This window comes from Stylophora pistillata, chromosome 4, assembly GCF_964205215.1.
Source record: "Stylophora pistillata chromosome 4, jaStyPist1.2, whole genome shotgun sequence".
Lineage (NCBI taxonomy): Eukaryota > Metazoa > Cnidaria > Anthozoa > Scleractinia > Pocilloporidae > Stylophora > Stylophora pistillata.
The window spans coordinates 20,223,240-20,240,453 of record NC_142522.1 but is presented as its reverse complement, the minus strand read 5'-3'; the positions used below and the strand labels follow the sequence as shown (position 1 = coordinate 20,240,453).

The window sequence follows — 17,214 nt, the reverse complement described above, 5'->3', positions numbered from 1 at the left end:
ATGAATTTAGCAGTTATATGGTAATTTTTTTTGGAGTGGGTCAATCGAAAAAGAAGGTTATCCAAGATGGCACCTCATACTTTCACGCACCTTCTTTACTTACTGGTGTTCGTACAGTGGTCATATTTAGTAAAAGGGTCTCACTTCAGACATGCCTTCATGAGCTTTGCTCCGACTGATGCTGATAACAATACGGTATGGTCCTAACTTACGCGCCTTTGAGCTACTTTATTGAGATATGTTGTCTACCGTTTTCACGTGTATTAAAAACATTAGCCGGTACAAGTAAAGGCTCAATTTTCTGAGCTTGCCTTCACACGCATAAGACTCGTAATGTAATGCATTATTGCGAACGAACTTCTTCTCTGAAGCACTAAGCGAGGTAACGAGAGGAAATTTCACTTCAGGCACCACAGGACAGCCTGCTCAGAGCGACTGGCTGTCACCTTGTTTCGACCCACTAAGACCTTGACACTCTAAGCTCTAGGAATCTTTTACTCCAGATTTTAAGAACTCACTCTCTTTCACTGAAACAGAACAAATGATCGAACCTCTTACCTAATTTTTTTTTTAAGTATTGACGAAATTTGTAAATAATTGAGCCTCTGCTGGCTTTGTATTTTTTAACTTGTTTAAAATAGTACGCTTTTGTACGCCATTGTTACAGAAATTTCTTTTTTTTTTTTCTTTTTTGTTTGTGTGTATGTATGATCCTTTAATCCGCAAAAAGCTTCAGTACATGTTGCCAAACCATGATTGCTTCATTGATTTTTTGCTACTGGTCTCCTCTTTTGAGGTATACGGCACAATTGACTGACTTCTTCGCTTTTAAATCTCTTAGCTAGTAAGGGGCAGCATGCTACTGATCTTCAAACTGTACATTTTTCTATTCCTACTTTGATCTTCTTCACGTTGAAGAGATACTTAGCCAAGAGAATATCGAGCTTGTTTCTCTATATATTGGCCCAGCCAGCTGTGTCTAGTTTCTGTAAAGTCGCGTTCTTTCCAGTAGTCCGTTCATATTCATAAGTTTCTCTACATGCTTACAGAGGAGAATTATTATCAATTTCAGAGACATGACGTTTCGGCGACGACATGTCACCACTATCAAATGTAAATTATAGTAAGTTCAGTAACGTTTATAAGAACAAAGTTTGAAAATACATATTAATGAGGCGAAAATAAACAAAAACAATGAACATAATTAAAAAAAATTAAATGAAAAGTTTCGCTGGTATGGAGTCTCTAGTCTCCAGTCACCGGCTGTCTGCCATTAGCGTGATGCACTTAATCCTGCTCTTTTTGCAATTGCTTGAACACTGTAAATATGTTTTCTAACATTTTTGATCAACGATATTCTCAACTAAATGAGAATAACTCTATATCTTCTTTGACGCAGTCAACTGTGGCCATTTCTTGGAAAGACCGCGGTTTTTGTCATCATTCATTCAAATTTACAATTTATCTCTAAACACCAAAGCTTTCTAAACCACATCCGTCCACTTCGATTAATATTCCAGTTTTTCCGTCTTAGTTGATAGCCATTGATTTCATTAACTTTCCACGATAAAGAATCTAATGAGGGCAACTGTGTTAAGTAACTGAAATGTGCGTGTATGAAGTACATTGAAGAACCGTCTTTTGAGAAAAGGCACTGACTGGAACGGTATTTGAAGAATAAAACCACTCACTTCATCAAAAATGCAGTGACGGCACAGTCACTGACAGTTGTCGTTTTCAGAAAAAGAAAACAAAATGAACAATTGCTTTTGAGTTAAATTATATACTTGCTTCGAAACAGTTGTAAAACGACCAACGGCTACAGAAACCTTCAAACCTTTGAGATATGTATATCTAAAATTAAAACGTGCTTTCGGAATCTAATTGATATGAATGTTTTAACTGAGGCAACAATGCTCTCACGCACTAGGCATGTAATTTATGCCCACGCCCTGAGAAAAAAGAAGTGATTGCTATTCACGTGTGCCAAACTGTCTTTATTTCATTCTCTTAGGCTGTGAAATGCATGGATAAAAATATTCCTCAGCACTCATAATATAACAAAGTTGTATTACGTATATAAGAACGATCCTTCGCAGTAAAGCACTATTTGAGCAATAGTGGAAATCAGACCTGAAAAAAATTTCAGGCCTGTACGGGATTCGAACCACTGACCTCTGCGATACTAGTGGAGCGCTCTACCAATTGAGCTAACAAGCCAACTGGGAGCAGGCCATCAAATTAATTCGATGGCCTGCTCCCAGTTGGCTTGTTAGCTCAATTGGTAGAGCGCTGCACTAGTATCGCAGAGGTCAGTGGTTCAGAGGTATCGCAGAGGTCAGTGGCCATCAAATTAATTTGATGGCCTGCTCCCAGTTGGCTTGTTAGCTCAATTGGTAGAGCGCTGCACTAGTATCGCAGAGGTCAGTGGTTCGAATCCCGTACAGGCCTGAAATTTTTATTTTTTTCAGGTCTGATTTCCACTATTGCTCAAATAGTGCTTTACTGCGAAGGATCGTTCTTATATACGTCTCATAACCGCAGTTCACTCATATGTTTCATATGTTTGTTGTTGTTCAAAGTTGTATTAACCACATTATTTGTTGTTATGAAAGAGATAAGTGACTACTCTGTATTCATGTTGACCTGATCTTCTCTGAGATCTCATGCCAAGGTAACTTGAACTGAACTTATTCAAAATGCACTGAGGTAGTTAGATAGACCTACATTGGCAGGTGATCTTTAAGCTTGTGTACCAGACTACCTTTGTCAACTCTAGTTATTCATCAAAGGCCTTTCCGTGATAAGATAAAATGATAATTAAATAAACAAATCTTTTGCATTCCAAGTTTATCGACAAAACATATTGTATGTCTTGCGTGGCTTTGGGACTTTTTTAATTGGTTACCTTGGATACGCGCGAGTAATCTTGATTGACATGGCTCATGCCTGGTGAAATGAATTTAGCAGTTATATGGTAATTTTTTTTTGGAGTGGGTCAATCGAAAAAGAAGGTTATCCAAGATGGCACCTCATACTTTCACGCACCTTCTTTACTTACTGGTGTTCGTACAGTGGTCATATTTAGTGAAAGGGTCTCACTTCAGACATGCCTTCATGAGCTTTGCTCCGACTGATGCTGATAACAATACGGTATGGTCCTAACTTACGCGCCTTTGAGCCACTTTATTGAGATATGTTGTCTACCGTTTTCACGTGTATTAAAAACATTAGCCGGTACAAGTAAAGGCTCAATTTTCTGAGCTTGCCTTCACACGCATAAGACTCGTAATGTAATGCATTATTGCGAACGAACTTCTTCTCTGAAGCACTAAGCGAGGTAACGAGAGGAAATTTCACTTCAGGCACCACAAGACAGCCTGCTCAGAGCGACTGGCTGTCACCTTGTTTCGACTCACTAAGACCTTGACACTCTAAGCTCTAGGAATCTTTTACTCCAGATTTTAAGAACTCACTCTCTTTCACTGAAACAGAACAAATGATCGAACCTCTTACCTAATTTTTTTTTTAAGTATTGACGAAATTTGTAAATAATTGAGCCTCTGCTGGCTTTGTATTTTTTAACTTGTTTAAAATAGTACGCTTTTGTACGCCATTGTTACAGAAATTTCTTTTTTTTTTTTTCTTTTTTGTTTGTGTGTATGTATGATCCTTTAATCCGCAAAAAGCTTCAGTACATGTTGCCAAACCATGATTGCTTCATTGATTTTTTGCTACTGGTCTCCTCTTTTGAGGTATACGGCACAATTGACTGACTTCTTCGCTTTTAAATCTCTTAGCTAGTAAGGGGCAGCATGCTACTGATCTTCAAACTGTACATTTTTCTATTCCTACTTTGATCTTCTTCACGTTGAAGAGATACTTAGCCAAGAGAATATCGAGCTTGTTTCTCTATATATTGGCCCAGCCAGCTGTGTCTAGTTTCTGTAAAGTCGCGTTCTTTCCAGTAGTCCGTTCATATTCATAAGTTTCTCTACATGCTTACAGAGGAGAATTATTATCAATTTCAGAAACATGACGTTTCGGCGACGACATGTCACCACTATCAAATGTAAATTATAGTAAGTTCAGTAACGTTTATAAGAACAAAGTTTGAAAATACATATTAATGAGGCGAAAATAAACAAAAACAATGAACATAATTAAAAAAAATTAAATGAAAAGTTTCGCTGGTATGGAGTCTCTAGTCTCCAGTCACCGGCTGTCTGCCATTAGCGTGATGCACTTAATCCTGCTCTTTTTGCAATTGCTTGAACACTGTAAATATGTTTTCTAACATTTTTGATCAACGATATTCTCAACTAAATGAGAATAACTCTATATCTTCTTTGACGCAGTCAACTGTGGGCATTTCTTGGAAAGACTGCGGTTTTTGTTATCATTCATTCAAATTTACAATTTATCTCTAAACACCAAAGCTTTCTAAACCACATCCGTCCACTTTGATTAATGTTCCAGTTTTTCCGTCTTAGTTGATAGCCATTGATTTCATTAACTTTCCACGATAAAGAATCTAATGAGGGCAACTGTGTTAAGTTACTGAAACGTGCGTGTATGAAGTATATTGAAGAACCGTCTTTTGAGAAAAGGTACTGACTGGAACGGTATTTGAAGAATAAAACCACCCACTTCATCAAAAATGCAGTGACGGTACAAAGTCACTGACAGTTGTCGTTTTCAGAAAAAGAAAACAAAATAATCAATTGCTTTTGAGTTAAATTATATACTTGCTTCGAAACAGTTGTAAAACGACCAACGGCTACAGAAACCTTCAATACTTAGAGAAATAAATTTAAATAAAGAACGTTGTACACTCTACGTTAGGCACGCGTGATGTTTTCAATCGAGAGTCTGGTTCTCCTGAACTAACAAATGAAGTGTTCAAAGAAGTAGGTAATACTCTTCATTAATATACTTAAGTTTGACTGTTAATGTATCGTGACGACTTGTGGAGGTGAACACTCAGAATTGCAGAGAAGGCAGATTAAGGTCGAAATTTATTAATCAAAATAAAAAAATAACCACAAGTTGCATGTCTCAGTATTACACCTGTCTGACTATGCGATGTTATCACCAGTCTCTACCTTCCTAAAAGCGGGGTCAGCTCATCAGAATCGTGCTGAGTAGAACGAACAACAATAATATCAAGCGTGGAGGTGATTTGATGGTTGAGACATACACCGTAGACTTACAAATAGTAGTTTCATTGTTATTATTCTCGATCGAACTCTCAATTGCTAAGGAGCATTCTTCCCATGGTTGCCCCCACTGCAAAGCCAATCTTTAACTAAAGCGTTGGACGTGACATAATAATATTGTTTAGCTCACAGCAGGCGTACGTCTCAAGTGGATATAGTGTTTTGCAGTATATGCCTGATGCAATTAGTTTTTCATATACTAAAAATTTGAATTTTGAGGGTACAAGTTAATTAATTTACATTTATTACAGGATTTAATGACTCTGGAATATGGCGGTCGCAAAACCTTTGAAATTCAAACGCGCTTGAACGCGCTTCAGAATCTAATTAATATTAATTTTTCACCAGAGGCAACCATGTTCTCACGCACCAGGCACGTTATTAATGCCCACGCTCTGAGAAAAAAAATTGATTGCTATGCATTTGCAGCAAACTACTTTAATTGTATTATATTAGGTTGTGAAATATACCGAGCATAAGCTTTCTCTTTACTCATGACTGAGCAGAAGTAAAATATGATTTGTAACAACTAAATTATATGTTGTTATTATAGAAATGATTCGATTTACTTATTTCATAAGTGGCTACTCTGTATTCATATTTACTAGACCTACACTGAGGTTTCATGCTAAGGCAACTGAACTCTTTTATATTGTACTGAGGTAGTTAGATATGCCTGCTTTGGTAGGTGATATCTTAGCTTCTGCATCAAACTACCTCTGTCAACTCTACCACTCAATCAAAGGCCTCTCCTTAACGATATGACAAAGTATCAAATGAAGAAGCAAATGCATCCATAGTTTATGAACAAAAGATATTGTATATCTTGTATGGCTTCAAGACTTCTTTTGTTGGTTACCTTGGATACGCGCGAGTAATATTGGTTGACATGGTTTAACTTAGGCTCTGTCTAGCGTGTCTCGTTAAATAGATTTACCAGTTATATGATAATCATTTTCTTTGGAGTGGCTCAATAGAAACGGAAGGCTACCAAAGATGACACTTCATTCATCCACGTTCCTTCTCTGCTTACTGGTGTTCGTGCAATGGCCGTATTTAGTGGAAGGGTCTCACTTCAGACATGCCTTCATGAGCTTTGCTCCGACTGATGCTGATAACAACACGGTATGGTCCTTAATTGCGCTGCACTCAGTTACTTTGTTGAGATCTGTTATCTGTCCTTTTTCCATGTTGTACATGAACGTTAGAGGTACGAGTAAAGGCTCAATTTCCTGAGCTTGCTTTTACACCTTTAACACTCGTTTTTTTTGTTTTCCGTTTGTAAATAAGACAAAGTACAATGCATCATTGCAAACGAACGTTTTCTCTGAAGCATTTAGCGAGGTGAGGTGAAAAAATTTCACTGTGGTCCCCACGAGAAAGTGCCGTGCTCTGAGCGACTGGCTGTCACCTTGTTTCGACCTACTAAGACCTTGAAACTTTAACCTCCGGATATCTTTACTTCAGATTTTAAAGAATCTATGAAATGCTTAATAAAACAGTACTGTAGACTTTTGTTTCTAAGAGACTGATGTGGTATCAAGCAAAGCACAACGCAGACAAACATATCCCTCTTCTCCACGTGCGGCATTTACCTTTCTAGTCATCGCCCTTCTCTTTAAACCTAGATGCTGAAGAAGGCATGCTCCAGCACAGAACATTTTAACAAAGCAGACTCTAGGTTATCACCAGCCAAGTTGTGGCTTTACTTGTCGTAGTATTGAAGGAGATTTGTTTCGTACGCTGAGTCCAACTTCAGTGGGCGTATATTTTTTTTTTTGGTACACGTCACTGGTACGTTGTGCTATTGCTGTATTATGTAGAAATTCTTTTAATTGCATTCGAATGCTTCGAATCAGTTCACACACACACCTTTGCCTTTTGTCACTCTCGATTTTTTGACAGCTTTCGGTGGGCATTTGTAAGGTGGACACTACATATTTCTACACCACCATAATCTGCTATGAGTCAGAATACATCATGATGATCGATGCTCTTCGCTATTTTTTTAGCCTGTCTTGATTACTATAAATATGTTTTTCTAACATTTTCAGACAACGATATACTCAACTATGTAAGAATCGCGCTACATCTTGTTTGACGCAACCAACTGTGGCAATTTCTTGGAAAGACTGCGGTTTTTGTCATTATTTATTCAAATTCATAATTTACCTCCAAAGGCTAAGGCGTTCTAAACCACAGCCGCTAACTTTTGGTTTACCATTCCAGTTTTTCCGACTTGGCAGGGGATTTTTTTCACCAACGGCAGAGTTCATAGCCATTGATTTCATTAACTCTCCACGACAAAGAACCTGACAAGGGCAATGTGTTACGTTAATGAAAGGTGTGAATATCAAGAACATTGAAGAACCTTCTTTTGTTGAAAGGCATCAACTGCAAGGGTATTTGAAGAATGAAACCGCCTACTTCATCAAAAATGCAGCGATGGCCAGGGTCATTAACTCTTTCAAAAGAGAATTGTAACAGATTGTCTCACGATGTGGTCACTTAGGATGTGGATCACGACGTTTCGACTGCATACTGCTAGTCTTCTTCAAGCGATGGGTCGTACTCATTCATTAGGTGCTGAGATCGATTGAGCACATGTCACCTAAATGCTGTTAAGCTCAGTTATGAAGGGTGCGCAAGGTGAAAGAGGCAATTTACATTAGGCTTCATCCTAACAGCATCAACAGAGACTTTAGAAAATAAATCCCAGAGGCCTGGATGCCGACGATCAAGAAACACAAGAGCAGGAGGGCCATGCAGTAGCGGATTCCGAAGATGCACCAATCACAGCCGTGAAACTCCATCCAATCACAGCTGAGCACAAAGAATATAAGTGACGCGTAATCAATCGACCTCAAGGAAGGAGACTAGCACTATGCAGTCGAGTCTGCGTCGCGATCCACATCTAAATTAAAGTGACTACATCGTGAAACAAACGATTATACTTCCTTTGTAAAGTGTTATTTACCACGATGACAAACAGTAATTGTTTTTAGAAAAGAAAATATCAACGATTGCTTTGAAGTTTTGAAGTTTGTTTGAAGTTTATAAATGCATGGCAGTTCGAAAACTGAATTATGTACTTACGTTACAAAAATTAAATTATAGATCAAAATCATTAAATAATCTATCTTAATTAAAAGAATAAAAAAGCAAACAAGAGATGAGACGCTAAAAAGGTTATCGAAATACAAAATTCAAAAACTCTAACCTATAAGTTACTTGCTTTAAGGCAAGAAAAGATAATGAAGCTATTCTTAAAACGGCCGGTTTTAAAACACGGCATGTTGAAAGGTCGCGCGCGCCTTATTGAATAAGTAGATTCGTATGGTGCAGGTCATAACTCATAAAGGCGGTGATTGTTGTCATTCACAATTGTGTGAAAAAGTGACTCACATATTTCGTTATGGTGGTTGCTAATTCCTTAAAGTTCATAACAACAAGAGCCTCATGAGAGCTAGCACCCGGGCAGATAATTAACATTGCTCTCTTCTGTATATGTTCCAATTCTTGCATTAAAAACAATTTGACAACAATTGCTTTGGAAAGATTATATGCCTGCTTCACAAAAGTTGTACAGTCCAAGTGTCGATACTTTCCAGTCATCTCTAAAAACTTATCTTTTGTTATTTTATCTCCTAGGTATTGTAGGTTTTATTATTCTACTGTCGACTTCTTATGTGAAGCGCTTTAGAACTTTTGTATAAAGCGCTATATAAATGATATTATTATTATTATTATCATTATTTATTATTTTTAATTATTATTACAACGACTAATTATAACAGCTATAGAAACCTTTAGGATATGGAGAAGGAAATCAAGGCTGCCTGCTATGTCTATGGAAGGTTTATGCGGCTCGGCTACCCACGGGTTCAGTGGCACTTAAAGATGTCGGTAGACAAAGCTATATGATGGAAATATTGCTCTTTCATTTAGTTTATGTGCTACGTTTCATCGATGTCACTGTTTTTTTGTTTTGTACTTGACAATGGGCCATGACGGACCACCCAACTCGATAAAGCCATAAAGAAGTATCGCCAGCGTAAAATGGCTTTTCCCTTTATGTGTGATTGTATTAAATTTATTGTGCTCGTTAATTTAAGGTCTTAGAGATGACCGAAACTTTATTTGAAATCCTAACTTCTTTGTATATCATCTTTTATTTATTTTCCAGATTCAGTTTACCTTCCGTCTGGCTTTTCGAAGGTCATATTTTTCGTACCGCTGCGATGAGAACACAATTAACGCAGGAGGAATTATTAGACCTGGAGGTTCTTGGACAGCTAAGTGCGGCGATCCTTTCAGTGCAGTGTGTTCGCGGGCCACTTATCTCGCAGACACTGGCTTCCGCTGTACTGACTTTAGTCGCGATGAAGACTGGTCCATGGGGGAAAATAATTTTACATACACTTTTCCGTCTAGCAATCTGGAGTGGACTGTGAGGTGTGTGAACGTGCGAATTAAGAGGAATAAGAAACACGTGAAACCTAACTTTCTAAGTATGTTTCAGTTCTACGGAGGCAGAAACCCTCAAATAATCAAGAGCTGTTTACAATGACCAAACTTATCTTTCACATATCGTGTTTCTAACTCATAAAATGGCTAGAGGCCATTTCCGAGTTGATCATTGTTATGACCCAAAATTCACTCCTTCCACCCATCACTCCATCACTCCGTCCTTCCATTCCTGTTAACGTTTTTTAACGTTAGCCCTTCGTCATTCGCTCCGACGAAGGGCTAACGCTCGAAACGTCAGCTTTTGTAATCATTACGGTGGCTAATTTACCATTTCAACTTTGTTGATATATCCAAATTATTTCGTTACTCCCACCGACGCAGCCCCAAACAGTTTCTTTCGAAACCATCAGCCTTTATTCAACGTTTTTTCAAGTCCGCTGACTAGCGTATAAGGCTTTCTCATGTTCAATTTCGTTGGTGTGGTGGCCTGTCTTCCCAAATCAAGATAAATTTAATTTCCGCAGTCTCACTCTTTTTTCTTGTCTGGTCGACAGTTACCAAACTTGCTGTTGGATTTCCAATCTTGTACGATATGCTAGCTCGAGCTGGTTGGTATCTACCAATATAAGTCTCTCTAAACGATCAGATAACGGAAAAATCAACTCATCGCCGGTCTCCAAGAGCCCAGCTATTGTACGGTTTCAAAAGGGCTGTCAGAAGTCTCTTAAAATCCCAGTTGAAGATCCAGATGGCGATTCTGTGAAATGTCGTTGGGCAACGCACGCCGAGTCCTTTATATCGAGGGATAGTTTTCCTTACGGTGAACTTGATGAGGTAAATTTGTATGCTCTATCACTACATTTTTTCTTGTTATATAAGTACTTTATTCAAGCAAAAGAACGCAACCTTGTTTCGCGTGATCAAGTCGGTAATTAATTTTCAGTAAACCCATGACAAAGCGTGAGAGATCAATCAAAGCGCCCAACGTTTATCTGAGAGTGAGCTGCCCGAGAGCTTCCTGAGTAAAACAACGACCAAGTAAATGGAGTGGCACTCAGAAACCCAACAGAAATTACAACAAAAGCTGAAGAAAAATAGCGGTATACATAGATAAAGGCACCTGCTATAATTTTGTAGCAAAGAATACTGTCTATAATTTTTCCGAGAAAACGCAAACTTAATGTCATCAATTGGAATATTAGCTGCAGTCAACCAACGTTTACGTTTCACTGTTTCTCGGAATACTGGTTAGTCATATTTGTTAACTCATATTTATTTCATGAACTTATTTCTGAACTGTAAACAATTTTATAGAATGAACTGAACTCTACGAGTATTTTTATTCGTTCTCACTTGTGATCTATTGGAGGCAAGACGCATGGATGACGTCGCCATTAACATTTTTTGCTTCATTGATAAAAAAAAAAAAACAAGTAGATTCTATGTTACCGTGGGTCTGTTCAGTAATAGATCACAGATTACGTCAAAATGTGGTATGAACGGTATCTATGTGTCTAATTTATCTAAAAGCGGTGTAAAATGATTGTTACACACTTCGCTTTGCAGAAAAACTGCGTTTTAACTTACAGAGGTGGAAGTGGAGCATCGGGCACTTACGCAGTAACCTTGACTTTGGAAGACTTTCCAGCTGGAACCACAAACTTTAACAGCATCAGACCATTCAGTGCTGTGCCACTGCAGTTTCTTGCCATAATAAGCATTGGGTCTGGTTCTTGCCTAGACATACCAGTTTTTACTGCTTCTACACCTCAAAATGGTGAATGCTCAGAGATTCAGATTGGGTCGGTATATAGAGCAGTCGTTGAGGTGCGGCTTTCAAACATTGCTAAACAGTAAGTATTCAAGATTGCAAGTCCAGGGCATCTGACTTTGCCTTTTTCATCCATGAACTGTCTATATAACACACATCCAAAGGTGTATTACTTGCCATGTTATATTTGACATTAACCAAGACTCTTTTCTTAAGAAAGTCGGACGTGTAAGTCAAGTGAGGCCAGGTATGCTAGGATGGTTTAGTTTTCCGAGCTTTCGCCGATCTACGGCATCATCAGGGATGATGCCGTAGATTGGCGAAAGCTTGGAAAATTAAACTATCGTAGCATACCTGGCCTCACTCGACTTACACTTCTGACGGTATGACACTGTGCTACTCAAAGACTACATCCAACGCTTAATATCTGTTCTTTATATTCTAAGTATTGTTGAGATAACGACAAGCTCTCCAATTGGGATGCAACTGACTCCACTACGCTTTCATGGAGGCATCTTCTACAGGAATGTCACTTGGTATCCGAATCAGAACCAAGTTGGGCAGCAGTTGTTCTGTTTTCAAGCCTTGGATTCAGACGGGTAAGATGCTCTCGTACGTTGTGTAAAATTTTTGTATCTGCAATCCTAATTTTGATGAACTGCCAAGTTAGAATGAGTTATTTTAAGTTTTTATTAGTATTAATGATCACTGTCAAGACAAGAGTATAACATTAATGATGTTTTATGGAGTGCAACATGTGCATACCAGGCAGCATTTTTAGTCCAACAACCAGAGCTCTATACTAGTACAAGAAACTCGAGTACTGGCAAAAACAATTTTGTGTCTGGTTTATCTTGGTCCATGTCTTTATTAATTTACAGGAGGATGAGAAAAGTTCATGTTGTGTAATTCGGTGTGTATATATCCATTTATAACATAACCAAAGTAAAGCGCGCGCTCTGATTGGTCAATTTAGCGTCCCCCCTTTGCCCATGGGTGTACGCTGCTGACGTGAGCAAATGCAAAGACTATTTTTCCGCGCGCATTTGTTTTTTCTGGTCGCGTAAGATTTGTTAAATAAAAGGGAACTCTTTAGCTACAATGTATCAATGTTATGTTATAAAACAAATGGTAAACACCACAGCCTACACTATTGAGTTATAGATTCACTTGGTAGGTTTTCTAAGCACTCAAGAAGCTAGAGTCGCTCTCGGCTATCGCCTCGAGCGACTCTTACCCTACTTTCGTGCTTAGCAACCTCCCGCGTGCATCCATAACTCCATAGTGTACGCTGTGGTGTTTACCATTTGTTAAATTTCATATATTTCCAATCTACAGATTACAAAGTGAATGGCGTTGTGTCACAATCCTTGTGGGGCTGAGTAAGTATTTTTAATCCTCTAGTGCATTTCGATTCATTGAGAAAAAGGGATATTTTCAGCTTTTGCTTTTTAATATTTTCTTTCGTTTAATGTTTCATGCTAACTGAAGAGTTGGCTGGTCTATTTGTTTATTAATAATAACGCAAAAACAATGAATAGTAATATCTATTATGTTAATGACAAAAAGGCAATGAAATAATAATAATAGTAACTATGATAATAATAATTTCAATATCATCATAAATTAAAAACTGAAATAAAAGCACATCAACTGAGTCCTTTAGCCATTCGTTATTTAAGAAGCATGTATCATTTCATCATTTATTTATATAGACACTCAATCATTTTTAGGTAATACGCCTCATGTTATTTTGGGTACACAAAGGCCAAGAAGCCCTATAAGTGAGATTGGAACAGGACTGATATGGTGGAGTATTCATTTTGACAGAGTGGTGAGGAACACCTATACGTAGATACTTAAATAGAATGTTAATAAATTTTAATGCTTTCAAGGGATAATAATCAAGAAAATTAAAAATTAAGGAACATTACTCGGATACCCAGTTTCTCATTACCAAGAAACCGAAAAAACAGTCATCTTCTGGGAGAACTAGTTTTCAGATCGTGGGGATTCAAAAGGTGAGGGAAACATCCAAATTTAGAATATACTTGAATTTATGATGAGTTTGATTATTTGCAGATAAAGAAGCCTCGTAGCTCAGCATTCATACGACTGGTTCTGCAATCAAATGGTTTTACCGTCTTCAAAGTGAATGCCCTCTCCGGTTACGTCATTATCGACAGTAATCGCACAGCACTGCATTTTGCCACGCCCAAGGCTGCACTGAGTATGAATGGTTCATATGCCATCTTGATAGATCACGGTGCAGTAGTTGGACAAGGCTGCTCATATGATGGTCCACCAACGCCTGGTATAACCTCACCCAAAGACTGGGCTTTCCCTGTAGATGGTGCCTGCCCTGTTGGTTATGCTTTGGCTCCTCCAAGTTTTCAAAAGTGTGAGGGTACGTCCAGAGTTATAATATTTGATTTTAAACATCTTCACAAAACCGGCATCTTTAGCTTGCAATGTCTCGTCTCGTTGTAGGCTATGAGGGTGCATCATCTATGCTCCTATCTCAACCAGTGCAAAAAGCACTATCAGTAAGTCTGATAATCTTCAGTAATAGGGCTTTGTATTTAGTAAGAATGATTTTACGCAGCCCAACGAAAATGTTTCTTCCCATAATTATCTCAAAAGGTTATGCGCATGAAGAATGATCTGTTGGAATTGATGAAATGGAATATGTATTGTTCATTTCCACCGATGGTCGTTCAGAATGAAATTACTTTCGGTAATAATGTAGCAATGTATGAAATTTTTGAAAACCGCAAAGTTTAGTTAATATTCTTCCTCTAAACTGTTTACAATTTTAATGTTTCGAAATTATTCTATCAATTGCTAGAGTAGAAACTTAAATCTAAAGAAACCAATATCCAACGAGATCAAGCCAGAAATTCAAAATCGAAATCATAATATTTAACTGGGGTAAACCAATTCTAATATTTGAAATTTAGAAGCATAAACTCAATTTCATGATATATTTTTACGAGATTTATTCCGCGTGGAAATTTCTTTTCTGTTTGCAGATATAGATGAGTGTAGGGGACATCATCGGTCAAAACGATCTCATTGGTGGTGGCCATACATCCAGACTTCAGGTAGATACATCTACTGCTACTACTTTTTGTGGGATGCTTCCTTATGCTAATAATAACAATAATGGAAAAAAGACCGCAACATAATTTTTCTTTGAGTCATTCGATTATCTCAAGGCGTACAGGCTTACCCTGTCAGTTCTTGGAACAAGGGTTACGTTACTCTCGTGACAGAGTTGAAAACAACATCTTACCTGTATATTCTCATAACTGTTTCATCTAGGGTATCTTTTAAACTCATCGATATAGTTAATAATCTTTGCAACTTGATTTTTTTTTTCAGTGTTTGATTTAGTAAACTTTTCAGCTTATCATACCTTGGAAATGTTTCCCACGTTAACATCTTTGTTGATTTTTTCTCGTTTCTTCTAATTAAAATTTAGCATATCCCTCTGGTCATGCTTAGTGCAGGCTTTAACATTAACAAACAAAAGTCGATGTGTCCAACGAACTAACAAACGCTTTTTCCTCAAACAGAGATATCGTCTGTATCAATTGTATGATTATTCCTTCTTGTGATCTTATTGTGCTTTTAATTTTTTATCTACAGCCATCTCTTCAAGGATAACACCTACTTCAACTGGTAATTACTTTTTCTGCCACCACTAGTACCACTTCCGCACCCATTACCCCTCTCATTTCCATCACCAGTTAACTCTAAAGCCAACCTTTAACACTGCCCCTAGTGCTATCCCTGCTATTACCACTATACCTCTACCTCGATTATTGGCACTAACACCATCAGTAATACTATCACCACCCCCCTAAGGCTACTGTCATTACTACTTCTACTACCACTAACATTACCATTAGCACCACTGCGTATTTCCCTGGCTACTTTAACTCCCAAGTCACCACCACTACCGCTGCTACTCCTATAAGTACTTCCACTGCTAGCTCCACAACCACTACCTACTATCACCACTGACACCGCTATTACCACATGACATGAATGTTATTGATTGAGCTCAAACCAATATATCGATACCATATAGAAGAGTTTTTAGATAGAATTAATGAATAGTAATCTTGAGAGATTTAAGTAAAAAAAAAAAAAACACTAAATCCATAGGGAACACTGAGCCTTGAATGTGATGTTCATCGTTTGCAATTGTTGCCATTCTTTTTGACAAATGCTTGCTAATTTTCAGCTGAGTCCTTCAGTAAAATTAACTCTAAATTTTCTCTACACAGGCCCATCTGCATCCGTTAGCGCAGCTCCTTCACAATCTTCAGGTTGTCATAAGACGTTTCTACGATTTTATTTCCTCTTCTTTCAGATCCCACTCTAAGCTACTAGAGCAGTAATAAATAACTTTCTTCAAAATGAAGATAAACTGAATTAGATCGTGATTGATCGCAGAATTTCTCTATGCACCATTCTGGGCTATTTTAAAAACAGATATGGTTAAGATTGTATTGTTCTGTTTATTTCAGATTTTTGAAAACAAAGACTAAATACTTAGTAGTTGTGAACTGAGCTTTGTGAAACACACCTAAAAACTAAAGCATGCATTTGACATTACTTTATAGAATGCTACAACCATTCTTACCTACAAGATGCAGAAAGAGGGATGGGTCATTATAACGGCTATTACGGAAATGTAGATTGTGATTATTACACTTTACAATCTGGATGGTACAGATTTCTTGGTGCAGCGGGAACAGAGATGCCAACGTCCTGTGTAGGAAGATATCGATGCGGCACTAGCGTAACGGGTTGGTTAAATGGCCAGCACCCGTCGGTGGCTGATGGAATTGTCTATGTTCAAGTGTGTTTTCACTGGTCCTCAAGTTGCTGCTTATGGTCTACTTACATTCGCGTTCGTAACTGCAGCGGTTTCTACGTGTACGAGCTTGTACCCTTATCAATTTGTGACTCTCGTTTTTGTGGAAATGGAGGAGGTGAGACAGACAGACGTTACAGACTGGTAGAAAAACAGACAGAAAGACATACCGATGGAAAAACCAACAGGCAGACGGATAGACTGCAGACAGACGGTTGCGAGAGACAAACGGACAGTTACCAGGCAGACAGACAACAACAACAACAACAACAACATTGACTTTATTTTTTTAAAATGAAAGAAATAAAGGCTTTTGTAGCCCGCAGTTAGCAAAGCTATTCTAGGCGGGCTACCTAAACAGACACTGTATAGGCTCACACACACACACACACACGCACGCACACACACACACACGCACACACACACGCAACAATGAAATAAATAAATAAATGAGCAAATAGAAATAAATAATAAATAATAGTAGTAATAATCATGTTAAAGGTTTTAACTGAGCCAGTCACACAAGGGAGTTTTTAACAGGTCAAAGAGAAAGCTAATCAGTTGAAATACAAATATAAGCTAGAAAGGTCAAGGTAGCGCAAGTCAACATTCATCTCCTCAATTTCAAGAATTTTCAAAAGCAAGTGAGTTAGCTCACGTTTAAAAGGTGCTTTCTTTAGCTTACGAATTTCAGGGGGGATGCCATTCCATATTTTCGCACCAACTCTAGAAAAGGAAAACAACTGATGATTTGTTCTCGCCTGTTTTATATAAAAGCTTCCAGCTACTGAGAAACGAGTAGAGTAGGAATGAACCTGTTCAGAGTGAGTAAAAAGTTCAGAAATATTGAGAGGAGCACAGCGATT

At 38.0% G+C, this 17,214-nt stretch overlaps 1 protein-coding gene across 1 annotated transcript in view; it reads left to right on the top strand.

The window, feature by feature from the left end:
* Nucleotides 1-3,002: 3,002 nt before the first annotated feature.
* The window catches only part of LOC111327217 (uncharacterized), a 32,726-nt gene continuing 18,514 nt past the window's right edge, over nucleotides 3,003-17,214 (top strand). Inside the window, exons 1-12 of the mRNA XM_088757666.1 lie at nucleotides 3,003-3,153; nucleotides 9,406-9,674; nucleotides 10,244-10,523; nucleotides 11,256-11,542; nucleotides 11,907-12,059; nucleotides 12,799-12,842; nucleotides 13,194-13,294; nucleotides 13,543-13,867; nucleotides 14,493-14,564; nucleotides 15,112-15,144; nucleotides 15,756-15,797; nucleotides 16,095-16,466. Coding sequence (XP_088613792.1) covers nucleotides 3,025-3,153; nucleotides 9,406-9,674; nucleotides 10,244-10,523; nucleotides 11,256-11,542; nucleotides 11,907-12,059; nucleotides 12,799-12,842; nucleotides 13,194-13,294; nucleotides 13,543-13,867; nucleotides 14,493-14,564; nucleotides 15,112-15,144; nucleotides 15,756-15,797; nucleotides 16,095-16,466 — 2,107 coding nt within the window. The 5' untranslated portion in view covers nucleotides 3,003-3,024. The remainder of the gene's footprint in view (nucleotides 3,154-9,405; nucleotides 9,675-10,243; nucleotides 10,524-11,255; nucleotides 11,543-11,906; nucleotides 12,060-12,798; nucleotides 12,843-13,193; nucleotides 13,295-13,542; nucleotides 13,868-14,492; nucleotides 14,565-15,111; nucleotides 15,145-15,755; nucleotides 15,798-16,094; nucleotides 16,467-17,214) is intronic.